The sequence below is a fragment of the Nomia melanderi genome, chromosome 8 (genome assembly GCF_051020985.1).
Source record: "Nomia melanderi isolate GNS246 chromosome 8, iyNomMela1, whole genome shotgun sequence".
NCBI classification, from domain to species: domain Eukaryota; kingdom Metazoa; phylum Arthropoda; class Insecta; order Hymenoptera; family Halictidae; genus Nomia; species Nomia melanderi.
This window is the reverse complement of record NC_135006.1, coordinates 2,809,430-2,828,581: the sequence shown is the minus strand read 5'-3', so window position 1 is coordinate 2,828,581 and position 19,152 is coordinate 2,809,430. Positions and strand designations below refer to the sequence as shown.

At 37.1% G+C, this 19,152-nt stretch overlaps 4 protein-coding genes across 9 annotated transcripts in view; 2 read left to right on the top strand and 2 right to left on the bottom strand.

The window, feature by feature from the left end:
* Positions 1-2,943: 2,943 nt before the first annotated feature.
* Not10 (CCR4-NOT transcription complex subunit 10) lies at positions 2,944-6,382 on the bottom strand. 4 transcript variants are annotated; one of them, XM_076370383.1, is made up of 10 exons: positions 5,609-6,382; positions 5,133-5,452; positions 4,934-5,040; positions 4,689-4,849; positions 4,406-4,605; positions 4,035-4,335; positions 3,601-3,948; positions 3,413-3,522; positions 3,257-3,335; positions 2,944-3,184 (listed from the first exon to the last, which is right to left on the bottom strand). In XM_076370383.1, the coding sequence occupies exons 1-10, from the start codon at positions 6,015-6,017 to the stop codon at positions 3,129-3,131; spliced, it is 2,091 nt and encodes a 696-aa protein (XP_076226498.1). In that variant the 5' UTR covers positions 6,018-6,382; the 3' UTR covers positions 2,944-3,128. The 4 variants fall into 4 exon arrangements, with proteins under 4 accessions (XP_076226498.1, XP_076226497.1, XP_076226499.1 ...); XM_076370382.1 differs by having other exon boundaries at positions 5,133-5,455; positions 5,609-6,381; XM_076370384.1 differs by having other exon boundaries at positions 4,698-4,849; positions 5,133-5,455; positions 5,609-6,381.
* LOC116426584 (large ribosomal subunit protein mL62) lies at positions 6,378-7,386 on the top strand. Its single transcript, XM_031975719.2, has 3 exons — positions 6,378-6,642; positions 6,786-6,974; positions 7,042-7,386. Exons 1-3 carry the CDS (start codon positions 6,484-6,486, stop codon positions 7,300-7,302), a joined length of 609 nt encoding a protein of 202 aa, XP_031831579.1. The 5' UTR covers positions 6,378-6,483; the 3' UTR covers positions 7,303-7,386.
* A 142-nt stretch (positions 7,387-7,528) lies between these two features.
* Positions 7,529-12,086, top strand: Cluap1 (clusterin associated protein 1). Its single transcript, XM_031975705.2, has 6 exons — positions 7,529-7,778; positions 7,867-8,063; positions 8,717-9,115; positions 9,671-9,909; positions 10,250-10,428; positions 11,794-12,086. The coding sequence occupies exons 1-6, from the start codon at positions 7,757-7,759 to the stop codon at positions 12,084-12,086; spliced, it is 1,329 nt and encodes a 442-aa protein (XP_031831565.1). The 5' UTR covers positions 7,529-7,756.
* The window catches only part of LOC116426581 (uncharacterized), a 57,317-nt gene continuing 50,220 nt past the window's right edge, over positions 12,056-19,152 (bottom strand). For all 3 annotated transcript variants that reach the window (XM_031975702.2, XM_076370386.1, XM_031975704.2), the window contains 5 exons: positions 17,296-17,501; positions 16,954-17,155; positions 15,658-15,885; positions 15,240-15,550; positions 12,056-14,523 (listed from right to left, as the gene is read on the bottom strand). In XM_031975702.2, coding sequence (XP_031831562.1) covers positions 14,016-14,523; positions 15,240-15,550; positions 15,658-15,885; positions 16,954-17,155; positions 17,296-17,501 — 1,455 coding nt within the window. In that variant the 3' untranslated portion in view covers positions 12,056-14,015. The remainder of the gene's footprint in view (positions 14,524-15,239; positions 15,551-15,657; positions 15,886-16,953; positions 17,156-17,295; positions 17,502-19,152) is intronic.

Here is a 19,152-nt window from a genome sequence, read left to right as displayed (position 1 = left end):
TATTGTAAAATTCTTGCTTTGTAAACTCTTTACACTTCATTTATATCTCTTCCTTTTTCGTACTAAAGGGCAATCGACTGTCAAATAAATAAATAACAAAATAAATAAAAAAATTGATTTAGTAATACCCAAATTGAATTGTAAATCAATAGGAATCTCAACGAATGCGCTCTAGAGTTTCTACAGAAGAATTTTGAGAAGTCAGTTTGACTGCTCGGTAGTTCTAATGTTAAACAAATTAATTTAGTAGTAGGCAAACTGAATTATAATTGAAACCAGATTGTTATAAATGTACTGTTTCTATCAGAGAATAAAGATTAATCGGTTTATCTACTCGGTAGTTGTAGTGTTAATAATGCAGTTAATATAATTAATGCAAAACCAATAGAGGAAAATGCATGTGCAACAGTACCGATAATGTACGAACATGCGATTCATTTCGATAACGCGAATAATCGCGCTACAGGAATTTTCAGGCGTTCTAATCGCGTATTATCAGAGACCTCTGGGAAAGACGTTAGACGCAAGCAATTTATTATATTTCTCGCGCGTGTCCTTGTTAATCTCGGCGCGCTTAAATAACAAACGAGCGAGGTCTATTCCCGCCAACAATTCTTAATCTGAATTCTTGAAGGAAACTCGCCGGTTGCGTGACCTCGCTCTTCACCGTCATGTGTCATTCACTGACCGACCTTTGTCGATATTTATTGATGCCGATACTCACTCGGCGCGCAGTACTGTGGGATCCTTGCGATCTACAAGCGTCGAGCTAAATTTTGGTCAGTAATTGAATTCGATATTGGTTCGAACAGGAGTTGGAATACGTAACCGGTTACCTGCGTTCGACGAGTAAACACGTCATAAGGCTTGAAATGATACTAAATCTTTCAACGATGAATTCTTTATTTTTTCACATAAACATGTAATCCTTCTTTACTTTGTTTTGGTTTCCCATTAAAATAGGTGAATTCGTCCTGCGTTTGACGAATGCACACTTCATTTTTTCATTTTATTGCGCGCAAAACGAGAGATTTTTCAAACTAAATTCCACAGTTAACAGGTTAACACATTGCGATCGAATATCGCTGTAACAGACAACTTCGAGCAGCCATACGTAAAATCGAAAGTTACCAATAAATCATTCAATTATTCAGATAATGAGAAATCGGCAGGTGGTCTTCATTTTTTCTAATATCGCAAATTTCGAAGCATAATTCAATTCTTTATGGACAGAATTTGTAGAAGTTTAGCGAATTCCCGTCCGCAAAGAGTGAGTCGTAACTGGAACTATTCCGGACTCCGGCAAGAAAGAGGAACGGGACACGGTCAGGGTGCTCGATAGTTCTCCAACGATCGCGAGGGCGAATCGGCGATTCCCTGAGGCGATTCTCGGTGCTCCGAGCGGCGGCGGCGTCGTCTTGTTCTGTCCGCTGGAGACAGGAGCAGAACTCAAACTGGGTCAGGGCAGCGCGCCAAATGGTTGGATCAATTTTATTTTAAATTTATCAAGTTCGCTTCGGCTCCACGGACACGCGTGATCAGTTCAGATTTCCAGTCTGTGGCGTACTGTTTAAAGTGCTGCCTTGTATTTGTAACACGGAAACCAGACGCATGGTACCCACCTACTCATCTATCTATGTATCTGCCTCGTACACTTTGATTTCTTATTTTTCAGAATCAAGGCAGTCCGCGGTCAACGATTCGCGGGATTTTCTAGTTACAGTCGATTATAAAAAATGTATCCGTCGAAATCTCTTCGAGCTCTTGCGCGTACGATCGCGTGCGGCAAGAAAGAAAATTACCGGAGAAAAATATCGACGGTTTAATGCAGGAAATTGACTAAAAGAGATAACGATTCAGGGCGAGGCGACGGCTTGAAAAAGAATTGTCAATCTGAAACTGAATTGCATAATTCGAAAGAAGCGTCGGAATCCGTTCACCGATTCATCTCGTTTCCGCCGGCGAGGACGGGATAAACTAACGATATTTAATTGCGCGTCGTTAACTGCAATTATACTTCTTTAATGAACCTCGAATCCAAGGAAGTGCGTCCTCTTAATTTTCTTCTGTTAAGTTTGTAATGGACAGCCTTCCGCTGTCCTTCCTCCTCAACCGGTGAGGCATTCAGGTCTCCGGATAAATCTTCAATACAATCGAATCCTTTTTATTTTCTTCTCAGATTGTTCAATCCATTCTAATTACTCGTAAGAGGTGGATGGATCATCGTGGTGTAAGGTCGTTCATCGATTACCTGCGATTGCCTTCTTGGTACAGTGACAAAATTTAAGAAAATGTCACGTCATTTCTCGTTCATACGGAATCGAATGGGGCCGTTAATTATTTAAACGCATCCGTATTTGAGCCTAGTTTATGCAAAATAATATACGAACATCTTTACATATGAAATAATGATCGGTTTGGTTGAGTAATATAATATTATGTATCTGATTACAAATCAAGAACTCGTATGCACACGTGCTTTCAGGAAACGATTATGTCTCGTAACCGATCATACATATTAAGTAGTGGAAACGTTGTCACACGTGGAATAACTAACAGTGGAGAACCACTGGATGTGTGTGAGTCAGGCAGAGTAAGGTCCAGTGTAAGGCCCTGGGGTGATTCGCCTAGACGGCCATGACCATATTACAGGCCAGAGGCCTCCAATACCATCCAGTAAGCTCACTTCCAGTAACAATTGGCGAAATCATTGCTGGCAAGTTAACATGCGTGTTTACAACGCTAGAACTCAAACGAAGCAAAATGTATTTCTTTACGCTACCGCATCGCAAATTACGTTTGTCCTTCATTGAGTGTATATATAAATGTGTAACTGCAATGTTTAATCAAATGTTCCCTTTTTTTTGCGATAAAAACACCTAATGAGTACGTACTCGCAAGCTAGAGGAAACAGTTGAAAATACAACTTGAAAAAGCACATGATTTCAGAAATGTAAGAACTGTATTTATAAAACTTTACAAAATATAGAAAACTTATAGCATTTATTAACCGGTTTGATTAATATTTCTGTAGAATCTTGAATATTGCATGATACATGTATACTTGAATGCGCAGATCCTTACAATTCATATATATTTATAGAAACAATTTACAGAAAAATTTATCGTCAACGGTATTGTGGACAATGTTGTTTTATTATCGACCTTGAAATATCTGCATGACCTGCAACATAACAAATAAATAACGATATTTCTTTTCAACGCTGTTTACAATTAAAAATATTATTAGTATTACCTAATTGTAATTCTATATATAAAGCTAACATTATTACATGTATAGGAACATCGCAGTCTGGTCCTTTAGACATCCATACCTAAAAATATTTACATGATATTCGGTAAGAATGATCGATAATTAATATATACGAAGCTTTTCAAAATTGTTAATTACTTGTTTTAAAGTTTCTCCAGATTTGTCAAGTTCACCACGAATCGCATAAGCTACAGCTAAATTATATTTAAGTACAGCGATACCGGTAGGAACAGTCGTCGGATACCACACTATAAAATGTAATTGATAACTGTATTGCATTTAAATAGTACTAATTGACTTAAAAGTTTACAGGAGATTATTCTTACTCTTTATAGGTTTTGAAACAAATTCATCGTTTTTATCTTTATCTTTATCTTGCGTTTCAGGTATGGGTACGAAAGTATTCAAATCTTGAATATTTTCCGGTTTAAGATATTCAATTGCTTCGCTAATTTTGTCCATAAATATTAAACTTTCCGCGGCATAAAGATTTCCTAGCATTTTATATGCTCCTGGTAATTTATTGACATTTAATAGTGATTTGGCGTGTTCGAGAGCAACAACGTAATCGCCCAGACATAAACACACGTAAGCACTAGCTGCCAAAACACTGATTTTCAAATTTAATGCTTCAACGGTAGACACTTGTGACATTAATGTTGAATGTTGAGCACCTAAAAATTTGTGTTTAATTCATTATATTCATAATCACGTTAAACAACATTTATATCTTTGTTGCACAAATAAATACTTTGAATACCTAAATTATGACCAGCTGTTAATGATAAAGGTACTGATTGCGAGCCAGTAATTGTTGTAATTGGAACATTAAGTTCATTAAGTTCATTGATATTTGGCAATAAAAACAATGCATTCTTTAAACAAAGAGATGCAAATTCTAATGTTAACTGAGGCATTGCAGACGGGAAACTTTCAGAATGATATTTTATATCTTTAGAAAGAGAAGAAGCCAAAATAATTTTTCTATGAATTCCAGACCCTAGAACCCTCTGTACTAAATCCTTTCTTCGTTTCGGAATATTAAAATCAACTTCATTTGTCTAAAAACAGGATAAGAATTATTTTTTACTTTTAACAATATTCTAGAAAAATATAATTCCATTTACTTACCGATTTGTGACAATAAATACAACATTCTGCAACTCTTAACCAAAGTTTAGGATTATTATGAAGTTTCTGAGCAGCTTCCATAAAACAATCAAAAGCAGCTGATGCCTGATTCGCATGTAATAATGATACACCTAAACTGTACATTAACTGATAGTGTTTGTTTCCACCAAGCGTGTACAAAGGTTGTGAAGAAAAAGGATCTAAATCAAAATATTCTCTTCATATAAACTACTTTCAACATCTGAGTTTATAAAATAAAATTTGGAAAATAAAAAATTAATACCATAATTACCACTATCTTTTGATTGTACGCTTTCCACTGCACATTTATTTTCATGTAAAGCTTTTTTCAAATAAAAACACGCTAAATTTGGTTTACCCATCGCAAGATGTATACAAGCCATATTATTATAATACAAAACAGCGGGGGACTCTCCGCTAGTTCTGAAAGCAATAAGTATATGTTTATTGATGCATGTTTTTAATAATATCGTATGTTATTATAAATTACATATAAACTGAACATACTTAAAATCCATATTTTCTGATGTTACAGAGTTTAATAATTTAATAGCTTTTTTGTAATTTCCCCGTAAGTATTCAAGATTTGCTTTTAAGAATACTGTCGAAATATTCTAAAAAATAAAATAAAATTTTCAGAAAAAAAGAAAAATGTGTCTAATAAATTAAGAAGAAAATAGTTTAAAAATATTATTTTGTATCTTACTACAGGTGTACCCAAAGAAACCAGGACCTTCCACTCCCTTTTACACAACTTCAGTTGATGCATCATAAGGTATATCCTAGCTTTACATTTCAATAATTTTATTTTAAATGCATCAGTGACTGTATCAGTTTCCTTTTTTTGATCTTTCTGTTCTGTGACAGGTTTCATTATACCTTCCTTATCAACAGATGCAAGTTTAGAATTATCTGTTGATATCAGTTGACTTTCTATATAGTTTATTAAAGATAATGCAGCATCTGGTTGATTAGTTACTATATGTAGTTCTATCAGGAGTAGGCAAACTTTGTGAGCTAACGATTCTTCTGAAAGAAAAATATATATGCATTTTAAATTAAATTCAACGACTACCATTTTCTTTTTGTAGTGGAATGTTTCCATTTAAACATTTAGAAACTATTTTATCATAGTTATTTGCTTTAATATCAATATTATACATATAATTATTTGGTACATACCCATAGGTTCTATAAAAGCAAATAATCTATTGATAATTTGAAGCGATGCACTGTATTGTTTTGTATGATATAATAAAACGGCTTGATTATATCTCATAACACACTTCTGAATGTCGTCTATAGTTTCAGTTGAATCAGTCAATGACATTTGTCCACATATTGCATTTAAACTTTTTCGTAATAATTCTGTTTTTTTCAAGTCATTTTTATAACATTCTACTACAACTTTATTGTGCATTACTTTTAAATCCTTCGGTCTAAGAGTTTCCAATTTATTTAAATATGACAAACAACTGGTATATGATCCTTTATGAAATTCAGAAAGCGCATTTTGCGCTAATTCGCATTCTTGTTCTGTTAGAGTTCCTGGACCAATGTCCTTATTTTGCGTTTCACTTGTCTCGCTCATTTTTATTTATTAGAACTAGTATTCATCATAATGAATATCATGCAATTTTACTTGGTTTTTGCAATGTTTGGTTGAATATTATCATCAATTTCAACGATTGACATTTATTTAGGTTAAAGTTGTATTAAATGATTATGAATTGCTTACTTTATAATTAAAGTACATTAAAATCGAATACATAAAAATAATATTATAGCGAGTTTTATTCAAAATCATTCGCTATATATTTGAATTAATTAAATAATTTCCTAAAACTTTAACAAAACCATGATTTCGTCTGTATCAATACCGATTAATATAGCAGACCACACTGTTTCAACGATGTAGAGGTCGTCAGAACTAGCGGCACTTTTCTTTGTCGATGCTACAGATACCTACCTAACTTCGCAAAGTTCCATATAATGTTCGTTCTATCTTAAACTTATCTATGGTGTGAATGTGTTTATGAAATATAATAAACAACAAAATGAATATTGTTGGGAGACAATGTCTTAGAATTTTTCAGCATGACGTGACACAACAAAATCATTTCTGTTTTCTTAGGAGAGCACTTACATATAAAAGTGCCTTATCTCTAGACAAAATATATCCTACGAGTAACCTAAAACTGTACACACCAGCTTTCGTAAGTTTGTCATTATTTTAAATAAAAGACCAATATTTTTTTTCATAATTGTGTTGTGTATTGTTAATATTTAATGTCAAGCTCTATATTAAATACATATATATCAATGTCAGATATATATTTACAATGTCAGATTTATTTAGGTTCCTGAAGATCCAAATGCGAAATTCAGTGGTTACATACCTATCGAAGAACTGAAAATAACATACAGTTGTAGTAGTGGACCTGGAGGACAACATGTTAATCGTACAAATACTAAAGTAGATCTTAGATTCCAAGTAAAAAATGCTACATGGTTGTCTGAGGAAATAAAAGAAAAATTATTGGAGAAGGTTTGTAATTTAAACCATATAGTAATTAAAGTATACAATTATCTAAAAAAAATAATGTTTATTGCAGTACCAGAACAGAATATCCAAGGATGGTTATTTTATAGTTAAGTCAGAATTAACAAGGTCTCAACATCTGAATCTAGCAGACGCTCTAGAGAAATTAAGAACAATGATCAGAGAAGTTATAAAACCTCCACCAGAGATATCTCCTGAAACTGCAGAACTTAAGCGAAAACGACTACTGGCTGCAGCAAGGAAACGAGTTCACGAGAAACGAATGAAATCTGAACATAAATCGCGACCCAGTGCGCATGATGCAGATTTCTAATTATTACCCATTGTTGTATTATATACCATATATAGAATAATATTGTTGAAATAAAGGGAATCATAATAAAAAATAATAACAGAATTTATATATTAAACTTAATCTTAAGTAAAAAACTTGAAAGTAATTGTTACAATCATCCAAATATAATGATAATTATTTTATTGAACCTATCTGTCATCAGCATAAAATTTCCAGAATAAGACAACAATAATTTTTCAACGAAATTAGAGTATAGCTTTGTATTTAAAATTTGTTTATTGTTTAAATCATTTTTGTCATATAATAACATTCTTCAAAACACCTGTTGTTAAAAATACAATAGTAAGTACACATGTACTTATATATAGAAGTACGAGTTTCCTTGGCAACGTCTATCATGCTTAAATGAAAACATTAACCATTATCGATGAATAGTAGTATTATCCAGTAGTAATTTCTTTCCTGTACAATCATGTCGTTTCGCGATCTAAGAAGTATGTAAATCACAGATTTTGTTAACAATTATTTTTGAATATATCGCGGTGTACACCTAATAAGAAAATTGCGTTAATTATTTTCTAGACTTCACGGAGATGATGCGTGTGCTCGGATATCCGAGATTAATATCAATTGGAAATTTTCGTTTACCGAATTTTCCATTAGTCGCGGAAATTCTTATTTGGCTGGTGAAAAGATTCGATCCTGACGCTGATGTTCCCACTGAGCACAATACCGAGGAAGAACGTATTGCTTTAATACGTGCTGTTGCTGAATTTATGGTAAGAAATTGCGAAAGAAATCGCTATTTCTTTTTTACTGAAAATAAATTATTTGCATATTCAAAATGGTATCATTTGTTATATGGGAATGAGAGAAATTGCACTAAAATTAAACAGTCCATAATTAAGAAGCAATTGTGTCGAGTAACATTATAAAATTGAACAAAGTTGAGCAAGTTTTATTTTAAATAAAGATCAGAAATAACAATTCGAAATAGTAAATCATTTCTACCAATTATTTTTACTTTAAAAATGACGAAGAAAGATTAAGTTTATCTTGTGTCTAAATCAAATGAATCTTAAATTCGTTCAAATTTGCGCGTGTGAGATACTATATCTGAAATCACAGTGTTCACGCAATTTAAAATAAAATATATTATTTCATTTGATAGCTAAATAATGAAATAGTTTAGAGAAAAATAATTTCCTAGTTCGAATAAATTAATCCATGATATTAAGATAATTATGAGTCAAATAAGATAATATCTTATATGAACCATTATTTTCCAACCATTTCATTTAAATAACACTTATGCCCACAACTGAATCCTTAGAAATACTAATGTGTAGCTGTCATACTGCAATCAATTTCAACAAACGTTAATAACAAAATATTGACTACTGCTGCTAATGTATAATATATTTGAATACAGGCGCTGAAAACGAACGTCAAATTGAATACAAAGAAACTGTATCAGGCGGATGGCTATGCCGTGAAAGAATTATTAAAGGTAACATCGTTGTTATACGACGCTCAGAATAATAGTAACAATAACGACGTAACTTCGGAGGACGATTTTAACGTAACCAATTTTGATATCTCCGATAAAATTAATGAATTAAAATCGACTAGAGAATTGGCTAGGCAGTTGACCGCCACTGGCGCGTCGTTATTCGACTTGTTAGGGCGCGAAGTTGATCTACGAGAAGTTCGTAACACCAAAGTTGCCAGACAGTTTGACACGACGGAAATCGAAATGGCATTGAAAAACGTCATCGACAGTATGCGCAAGGAAGTGGACGATACCAAAAAGCAAATCGATAATGTCAAGGTATTTACAATATGTTCCTAAACTTTTTTATTTTGAAACGTGTACACCCGTCCCGCCATTTACGCGTAGTATCCATGTGGATTTGTTTTGCACGAATGAAAATAGCATAAATAGAATTTATTAGTACAAAAGAAAAGAAAATATTGGAAGGAGAAGCTGATGTAAGTTTTACAAAAATAAATATATTTAACATAGCTAAATACGTTGACTGCCTTGGTAGTCATCGACGATAGAAGCTTCCAAATCGATGGAAAGCTGTTACAACAAGGAATTGATACCAAATAATAAACATTTAGTAACGTAAGTATTGGGTGGATGCACAAATTTTGACGTCTTTTGTACGTAGGTAACAAAAGAATTTTTGTCTTTGAAACAAACAACATTTGTCTTCAGTCTATTATAACGTGTATAAAGAGCACTTCTTCCTTGGGTTTTACTTAGCTTTAGCTTAGCCAACGAACAGTTCAGCTACTAAACTAAGTCTAAAGTGGTGCGTAAATGGAGGGAAGCGTGTATTTTAATCTATACGAAAGCAATTTGTTTTCGGTTGCAAAGGACACGGAGCAAAACTTGGACGTGAGGATCGAGAGGCGGCGCATGGAACTCGACAGAAATCAAAAGAGACTGCAAACGTTGAAAAAAGTACGCCCTGCATTCATGGAGGAGTTTGATAAGTTGGAAGTCGAGCTGAGATCGTTGTACGACGATTATTTGCAAAAGTTTCGTTATCTCGCGTACCTCGAGCATTTGTACGAAGACTCTGTCAAAGCGGAACAGGAGAGATTCGAAAGGCGGTGCGTACATTTAACCCTGTCACTTATAATGTCATGTCAGCCTCGTGACGAAAATTTTCAACTGAATTTGAAAAATCTAACTGGTAATAAGCGTTACTTATTTATTTCTTTTAAATTAAATTAAATGGTATTTTTCTGTTATCAATTGTTGAGCTTTGGAGTAAATGTAGACATAGGATAAGCATCGAAATTTTTTCTTTTCCTAATACATTATTAAAGATAAACTAACCGTATCGATCATAGTTAAGAAATGAATCATAAGACAAGGGATTAGAATAAAATCGAAAGATTCTTTTGCAAGTAATTGTAAATGGAATAATTTCATTTAAATGGGCAACAGGCAAGAAGCAACTAGGAAGCAGTTGGAGAAAATGAGGGCGGAGGATGCGAATTTCGAGAGTATAATGGAAGGAAACGATTCTATATTAGCTTCGAATCTTCAAGAACCTCCACCTCCACTCGCTGATACCGAGAAACAAAGTACCGAGAAAAGAGCTCCGAGTAGCCGATTAAAGTCAGGTCAGTGGTATTTGAATATCAGTTATTTTCCTATTACACTGTGGAACAAATTTGAACTTTTTTTGTTTTTTACAATAACCACTAGGTGATTCTTATAGAGTTCCTTACCCTAAATACGAATCTGAAAACCAAATTGCTGGGTCACGTCCAGTAAAATTATTTAAAACGGAACGATCGTGAAAAGCTTCCTCATAACTGTTATGAAAATTTATGAAATAATTAAACATTATATATACATATAAGAAGTGACCGGGGTCCAGGTCTATACAGCGCGTAGTCACGACCCTGCATAGCTGTGGCCGGCGAGTGATGGCCGTGTAGCGTGAAAGTTCCGTGCACGCGCTCTTCGCGAACATTTTCTTACCCTGTTCCAAAGAAAAACCGGTCTCACGCTTCCTGCGGGGGGTTCCTCTTCAGAAATGTCTGCAGAATCCAATGGCGCATAGCAAATTCGTGCTAGCCAACCCACTTTTCGTAGAAATGTAACAGAAGTGCATACAAAGTACGCGCATCTACAATTTTTTAAACTTTGATCGTCATTTACAAACATTTAATGATACGCAACATTCAAAATTTTTATAGATACGTGTTCGGGTAAGTCTTCTTTGTTCTCTGCGATAAATTTTAACGGCCTATCGTTTTTAGTTTCACGTAACACTTGGTTTTCCGAAAAATTCGACCGTTTTTACAAAAACCTAGTTTTTTCGAAAACTGGACGTGATCCAGCAATTTTGTTTTCGGATTCGTATTTAGAGTAAGGAACTTTATAAGGACCACCTAGTGGCTGTTCGAAAACAAAGATCGTGTTCCACAGTGTTATTACTGTTGGAGAAAGGAATATCTTACGAGGGAATATAACATGGTAACGTCAGCATATCTGTACGTAACTTTAGAAAAAGTAGCCCTTACAAAAATATTTTAACAGCTATTAAAGGCAGGGGTGAAAAATATATTTAGTCGAATATTTATTGGTAATTGGGACTTTCTCTTTGTATATAGAAACTAATTATATAAGCAAGTTTTAAAAAATTCTATTTGTTTAATCGGCACAATAGATAAAAACGAACATTCAATTAATTACCTTGTTTTAAATTAATGAATTTTAGTTCAACTGATTTTTTTGGTTATTTTCATCTATCAAAATTATATGTTCAAAGATAAAATAGGAATGAATTAGAATTAGTTTATTATAGTTCTACTTTTCTTGCATTCTCTGAAACACAATTTATCTGGTAAATAGAAAGTTTCCTTGATTTTTTAAGCGATCACATTACGGTATTGCCATAAATGATTACAGTTAGTTAATAAATTCTAGTGAAATTACGATTTTTCGTAACTGTAAATCGTTATCACTGTTAAAAATAGCTGGCCGGGCGTCGAGGATGCAAATCTCTCAACGCCGAATCTACGGGAGCATGTCGGGCCGTCAAAGGGGAACAATCCAAGAATCGAACGACAGTGGTGGCTCGCTGGACAGCGACAGCGACCTGTTGATCGACGGTGATCTCGACGACGACGATGACGACGACGACGACGAAGAGGACGACGACGACATATTGGACTCTGTGGGAGGAGCTGAGATCGGGAATTTTGATTTGAAGGTTGGACAAGAAAAACGAGCCGTTAGTAAGCTAGATCATTCGGATGAGGATTTTTAACCCTTATAAAAAGACAGTTACAAAAACTACAAAATATACCGTTCGTGTAATTATCGATCAGTGTCACGCAGATTTTTTACAATACAACTGTAAATAGATATTTGATAAAAAGTAATGCGTTCGATTACTCCTCCAGACTCATTGTAAACTGTAACGTCAGTAAAAAACACTTAAGACGCACGTATATATAGCTTTGTCAAATAATTCAGAACCCAATCGTTTTGTGTAACATCACGCGTACAGTGTTCCACGGATCGGCGCACGCTTTTCGCACCGCATTTAACGCTACCAGATTTACCCTCGACATTTTTCCCTTGTATCAAGTTCGATCTAAATTTGTACAACAATAAAAAGCACCATCGCGATATCCTTCATCGTGCCTCTTCCCTAAATCCTCGATACACATGTTTACCGTAAAAAGACCACAACTCAATCTTAGCGAGCACCAATCAATGGAACGCCACATTCCAGACACGCGTTACGAAATATATTTTCAAGGGAATCAAAATACATATTGTCGACGTATAATATTTATTAACTCTCTGTTTCAACGCGAGCAAACACCACGCGTTGATTCTGGCTCAGCACCGATCACATGTATGTAATTCGCCTATCCTACGTGCTGCGTACGTAGATGCACGTACACGCCTGTGTATACACATATATACATAAACGTATGTGCGTGTAAAAAATGTAACCCTTACGAAACGAATAGAAACGGGTTGTCGTTTTAATTGCGGCGCGACGCGACGCCTGCTCGCGTGACCGGCGCAGCTAAAAATCCGTTCTATCCCGGCGCGGCGGTCGCGTGAACGATCAACAACACGGCGAGCCTCTTTCGCCTGACGTGACCACGCTTTTCGTGTAACGATGCTCGTCCATAAAAGTACTTTCACCGAGCGATGAATGAGAAAATATTCGCGAAACTGGTCGACAACGAGCGAAATCGTTACAACGTCAAGTCCACGCCGATTCCGGAAACAAAGATGAACTAAAATCAATTTCCTAAACGAACAACTGAAACGTTTCGTTTCGACGAAGCTGATGAGTGTACGCTTGAAAAAAATCCATTCGAAAGACCCACACATTCGGACATGTTCAAAACGGTCGAAGTCTCACCAAAATACACACGTCGCGAGTACGGCGAGTCCAAGCCATCTAAGATGGCTGTCCTGCAGCGTCACCAATCAACCGGGCACGAACAGCTAGGGTGTAAACGGCGGTCCATCATTTCCGTTACATTTCTCTTTTGTTGCTTCTTTTAAACATTACGCATTCGCTACGCGCTCGCTATAGATTAAATACACTGGATGTTCTAGATACATATTATACATACATAAACTACGGCTAGGTATTGATCCTATGGATATGCGTATGTTTTCTTTATACGTTGTGCGGACTTATAGGTGTGTTCGAAAAAGAACGTATCAACAAGACAACAGTATTTAAATATCGAATCTCACGTTATAGCCGGCGGTGTAGACCGAGGTGTAGGCCCTGCGTAACAAACATCCACGAACCGATGCAGTCGGTTCCCGCGTAGATCGGACGTAGTATGGAACAGAAACGAACGTCTAGGTAAATGTATAGGTATAAAATCGTGAAAGAAGCACCATAGCGTAAGAGATGCGCGATCGGCCCAGGACGCGGAGTACACGTGTTCCCGTGTTGTTCCGGCCGATCGCGCGTCTTTCTCACGTAGAAAAATATTATGTATTCGTCAACTTTGTCGATGAGCGTCGCGCCTCCGTCACTGTCGGACAGGCACCGTTCTCCGGTTTCCGTTCGCCGGAGACGAGATTTGTGGCCCGAGAAAGGGTAGAAAAACACGAGTCAAGGGCCACCGTAGTTGTAGAAATAAGTCCTGGCTACCTTCGGTGTGCCGGTGAAGTTACCGATCTCCCACAGTTCGTCCACGATGGTCTTCTGCTACCTGACCAGTTTCAACAAGGGACCCGTCTTCGTTCGCTGGGTGATTGGCGGTACCGGTTCCAATTTAGGCAGCAGACACTCGCTGCTCAGGTCCGTCCAAGTCTTGCCAACGTTCTCCGCCAATCTATCTTTGTATTTGTAGGCCGTTCGATCGACTACCGATTGGGTCTTGATACAGTCGTCGCCGCCGAACTCGCAGACCCGGTAATGATGGAGGATCGCGGCGTCCGAGGGTACGTTTAGGGTACCGTGTCCTGGAATGAACTCCCAGACAAAGTGGTTGCCGGCCTCCACGACGTTCTGGGGCTTGCAAATGTATTTGGAGCGTTGCTTGTGCGGGTGCAGCTTTGCTCTGCGTCTTGTCTTCCTTAGTGTGATGAGGCCGGCTTCGATCGGTGTCCGACTCGTCACTATGAACGGGTCGTCCGCCCATTGGAGGTAAAAGAAAGCGTTTTGGAATGAATACGCTCCGGTCGACTTGGTATTTATGCGGCTGCTCATCCATCTGTGGAGCATCGAGTAACACATTTCAGCTAATGTTCATTTGGGAAATAAGATGGAAATATCGGGTGACTGGCTGAGTGGAAAATGGGTGACATTTTTAGAGGATTGGATGTACACAACGTTTGTTTCTATGAATATGGTGGAACATTTTATAGCCAACCGTACATCCGAAAAGGGTGGTGTAATTTAATTGACTTTGTGTTATTAGTACGATGGGAGTGTCCGTCATTCGCAATCCTCCATGAAACAAAACGATTTAACATAAAGCGGTTTCTAATTATTATATTGCAAATGGAAGAAAATGGTGTTTCGTTAAATAACTGACAAATAATTTATGTGAGCACACTTTCTATCATACCATCAGTTTCTTGTAGGATGTTACGATGTGAATAGATATTATTCTTGTTTCACGAAAATATAGAATCCGAGAAATTTATTTATACGTAAAAGTAAACCAGCAAATACAAAGAAGGAACAAAGAAAAGAATCTTCCTCAAACTGCGAAACAGTAGAATGCACCACTCGCGACCACTTCACAGATTTCTTTAAGTTTCAATGTACTCATTTCTAAAATCGTGTGTAATATAAATAAACCTCTAAGTCCTAATAAATCATCACATTTATAGCTTTACGAATTGATTTTCCAATTAGATGACAATTCCAAAAACTGTTTCTATCCATAAAATCCATCTATGTTGTCATCGGAAAACCCCTCACCTTATGAGATCAATGATCGTGTCGTTGTGCCTCGGTATAATGAACTCGTCGAGGTCCACCAACGCCACGTACTCGTATTTGTACATCGATCGGTAAAGGCAATCGTTGAGGGCGGCAAACAGCCCTTCCGTGCGGATCTCGTGCTGTGAAATCATGTCCAAATGGTGCCAAGGTAGCACGGTCACGAGACCTTTCGCTTCGTAGTACTTGAGAGCGCATCCGGCTTCTGCGCCGACCGTGTCGTTGTAAAGGGTCACGTGCGTGGCGCCAAGCAGCCCGTGCAACTCGATGAATTCCACAAGTTGCAGCACCTGCAACATCATCGCCCACAAGGAACAAAAAGAAAGACGAGAACGACCATGACAATTCGAGCAAGTTTCGACGTTCGTCGTCGAGAGGCCTTGACAATCCCACATACCCTGTTGTAGTCGTAGTGCAAAGGTTTCACGCAAACGGCCAACAATTCCTTGTCGTCCGTCCTGCTTTCCGGTCGATTTTGCACAAGGATACGGTTGGTTGGGGCTGCTTTCAACCTCGCCACAACGCTCACCGTTTCCGGTACTCTATCGGTCGCCGGCGACTCCTTCGGTAACGGGCAAATCACGAAACAGGCGCTGTACTTCAAGTTCCAATTCTCTCTGATCACCTGTGCGAACGAGATAACCATGATTACAAATTTGTGCAACGGAAGCGGGAATTACATTTTAATTTACTTCGGCTGTCCTATGTTCGTCTGTTAATATAATTATCTCCGGAACTATTCGTTATTTCAAGAATGTCTCAAATGCGATTTTTTTCTGTTTTCAGAGTTTCAGAGTTCAGCAATAATTTGGAATACTTTGTGTCCACGTGGATGCGCGTGGAAGATAAGTCACTAGAATTTTTTCAAGTGTAATCATATAATTTTTCTTACAATATTTTCCAAAGGTTATCTTCGAAAAATTGCATTTGACACATTTCTTAAATAACAAGTGGTTCTGGAAATAATAATGAGCACCCTGTATCTACCAAATGGGAACCACATCCTCATTCGTCAATTTTTTCATATGTTCAAGAGTATTCTCCTAAGTAGTGCGAAGGTTTTAGCTAGGGATTTATTACCTGAAACGTCAAAAACTATCAAAATTCATCTTTCAAGGAATGATACACAAACATTCTTCAATACTTGTATAAGAAAGTTTGACTATTATTTTGACTATAAGAAAGACATGTTTCAACTGTCCCATTAAATTTATCCATTTATTTAAAAACAAAGTTCTAGTAAATACACTCTATTGCGAAAATAGTTTCCACAAAATACTGTACCATCGAACAAACACTCCTTAGCAATAACCTCCTAATCAAGCACAACCTTTAATTAAAACCTTCACAAAGTTCTTCGCAACAATGCTCTCGAGATACCAAAAAATCAGCGAAACCGATGGTTCTCGCGGGTGTTCGCCGCGAAATAAATATTTGGCGCGCGCGGCTACCATGGAGAAAATGCTTGCCCTTAATTTGCTCGGCGCACGAGACTGAACTTGTTCGAAGCGTCGGGGGAAAAAAGGAAACAAGGAAAAAAAATAAATCCAGCAAAAGGTCAACTTATATCGTGGCCGAGGTTCGTTACGGCGGAACTTGTTACCGTCGGTTTTCTTTTTTTCCTTTCATTCCCCGTTCTTTCTTTTTTCTCGCGGGGCTGAAGTTCGTAACCTCGTTCGCTCGGTTGACGCACCTTCACTTTAGCAGCCACCGTCACGGAAGCGGTCACGTTCCCCCCGTTCTCCGTCCGATACCAAAATCTACACCAAACGGGCTCCGGTCCTCTGGTCTTGGTGGCGCTTATTATGCGTACCATGCCCTGCTTTTTGCCTGCCGGCGTGCCCGCGCCGCCCACCCTGTCGTCGAAGTACGCCGAGTACACGAAGAATTTGAATCTGCGGGGGAATCAGAGAAGAACGCGTTCCAGTTAAAATTCGACCAGATCGATGGGATTGAATGGACGATATCGGTCAAGGTCGGGCCGTAATCGGCCCGGGAACATTTCGCGGCGTTGTTTATCGACGATAGGGCACACCTGGTTTTCGTGACCGGCAACCATTCGGCGTCCGTGATCCTCAAGCTCTGATCAGGTTGCGGCAAACGGGCTTCCAAGTTCTGCGGCAAGCTCGGCAAACCTCTCGGGTCCAGTTGTATCGCGGTCTTCTGCCCTCCGTCCTCCCCGTGCACCAATAATCCGATATGATCGTCGAAGCTGCCCTTCAACCCAATATAATCTTCAGCCTGTGGGAGCGAAACAGAACTGTTCGATAATCCCTGTCCCCGGCAGACCGTGATTCTGATTGACGCCAAGTTTCCGCCACACTTCAACCGCGTTTCGGACTCGACTCTCTTCGCTAATCAATTATTTTGTCATATACATTGCGGTTATGGGACTCTGGTGTCGTAGTAGATATTGCGTGCTTTTTCAATTCGTTCTGGAACTGAGAGTCGCGTCTAAGTCATGTCCTAAACCTTCGTATTTTCCTGTATCATTACGCTACATCCCTGTTAGGGATGGCGAACATTTAATGTATCCATTCGGTGAAAATATCCTGGATGGCAAAAACATGGATTGCAGCGATGGGAGCCTGAGATAACGAACTACAGGATACAAAATGGTGGGCCTCGATGAAAGTTTGATCCCGACAAAATGTCGACATTCGTCCTCAATGGGTTAAATTTTGGAAAGGAATTCATAAGGCAAATGGTTGATAGCTACATTCGATATAAGAAACGTTTTCTAATTATTCGCAACGTCGCACACTCGGGTATTCGTCCGACCAGATCGGTCAAAAGTCCATTTTAACCCTTTGCGGACGAATATCGTCATTCCTGCGAGATCAGATGTTCATATTTGGAAGATTAAGTCGCGAATAAATGATTTGATTAGTAAAACAGCAAGAGAGTAACACGTAGTTTCCTGTTTTCTTATTAATTAAGTAATTGATATGTAATTTAATTTCATCTGTTGAAGACTTTGTACATTTCAAAGTATCTTCGTTCGCAAAGGGTTCAAAATTTTATTTAAATTGAAAAATTATTGTTGTTTGAGATAACAGAATATGCGAGAAACAATATTCTAGAAATTTTGTTCTTCTTGGAGCACTGGAAAAATGCTGAGCTACCCCGAAAGTTAGGCATTTTTTGACCACACGTTTTACTCTTAAAATTTCTCGCAACAATTTCTATATGTTTTGGAAAATTTGTGAAAATTAAACACTACCTTTAATAATTCGTTAGCTCTTTAAAAATAAAATCCTCCGCGTATGTCCGCCTTTTCGTTCTAGAGCGATTTGTCTACCGCGTCGGCATAAATTTGTTTCTTATAAATTTATACGACTTACAACTTCAGTAATTTTTCAACAGAAATATTGTAATTCTTTAATGTTATTCACTCGTGTAGAAAATTTACTGAAAATCTGTAAATTAAATAATTATGTATTATTTATAACGTATTATTATATACTATATACTATATTGTTATATATTACATCATGTATAATGTAATATATGATATATAAATATATATATTTTTAATATATATTTTTTTATATATTTATATGAAATTATATATAATTTATATTAATAAATTTATTGTTATATTCCATATAGTTGCATATTATTGTACATTATTATATTACATTCTCGATATTATTTTACAAGTGGATATAAACCTGTCTTTAATTTTGGTCGCTCAGACTGAGCAAATACCCAACTATGCGTCGGCTATTATTCTCCAGCAAGCGAGTTCACGGGGAACGTACGACGAATCATGAACCGCAGTAAAAGAGCTCGAGGACGTATTCGATAAGGCTCGGTAAGTTAAAGGCGAAACAGCGTGTATCGTTCCGTTTATTACCAGCCGCAATAAAACCTCCGCGCGCGATTTATT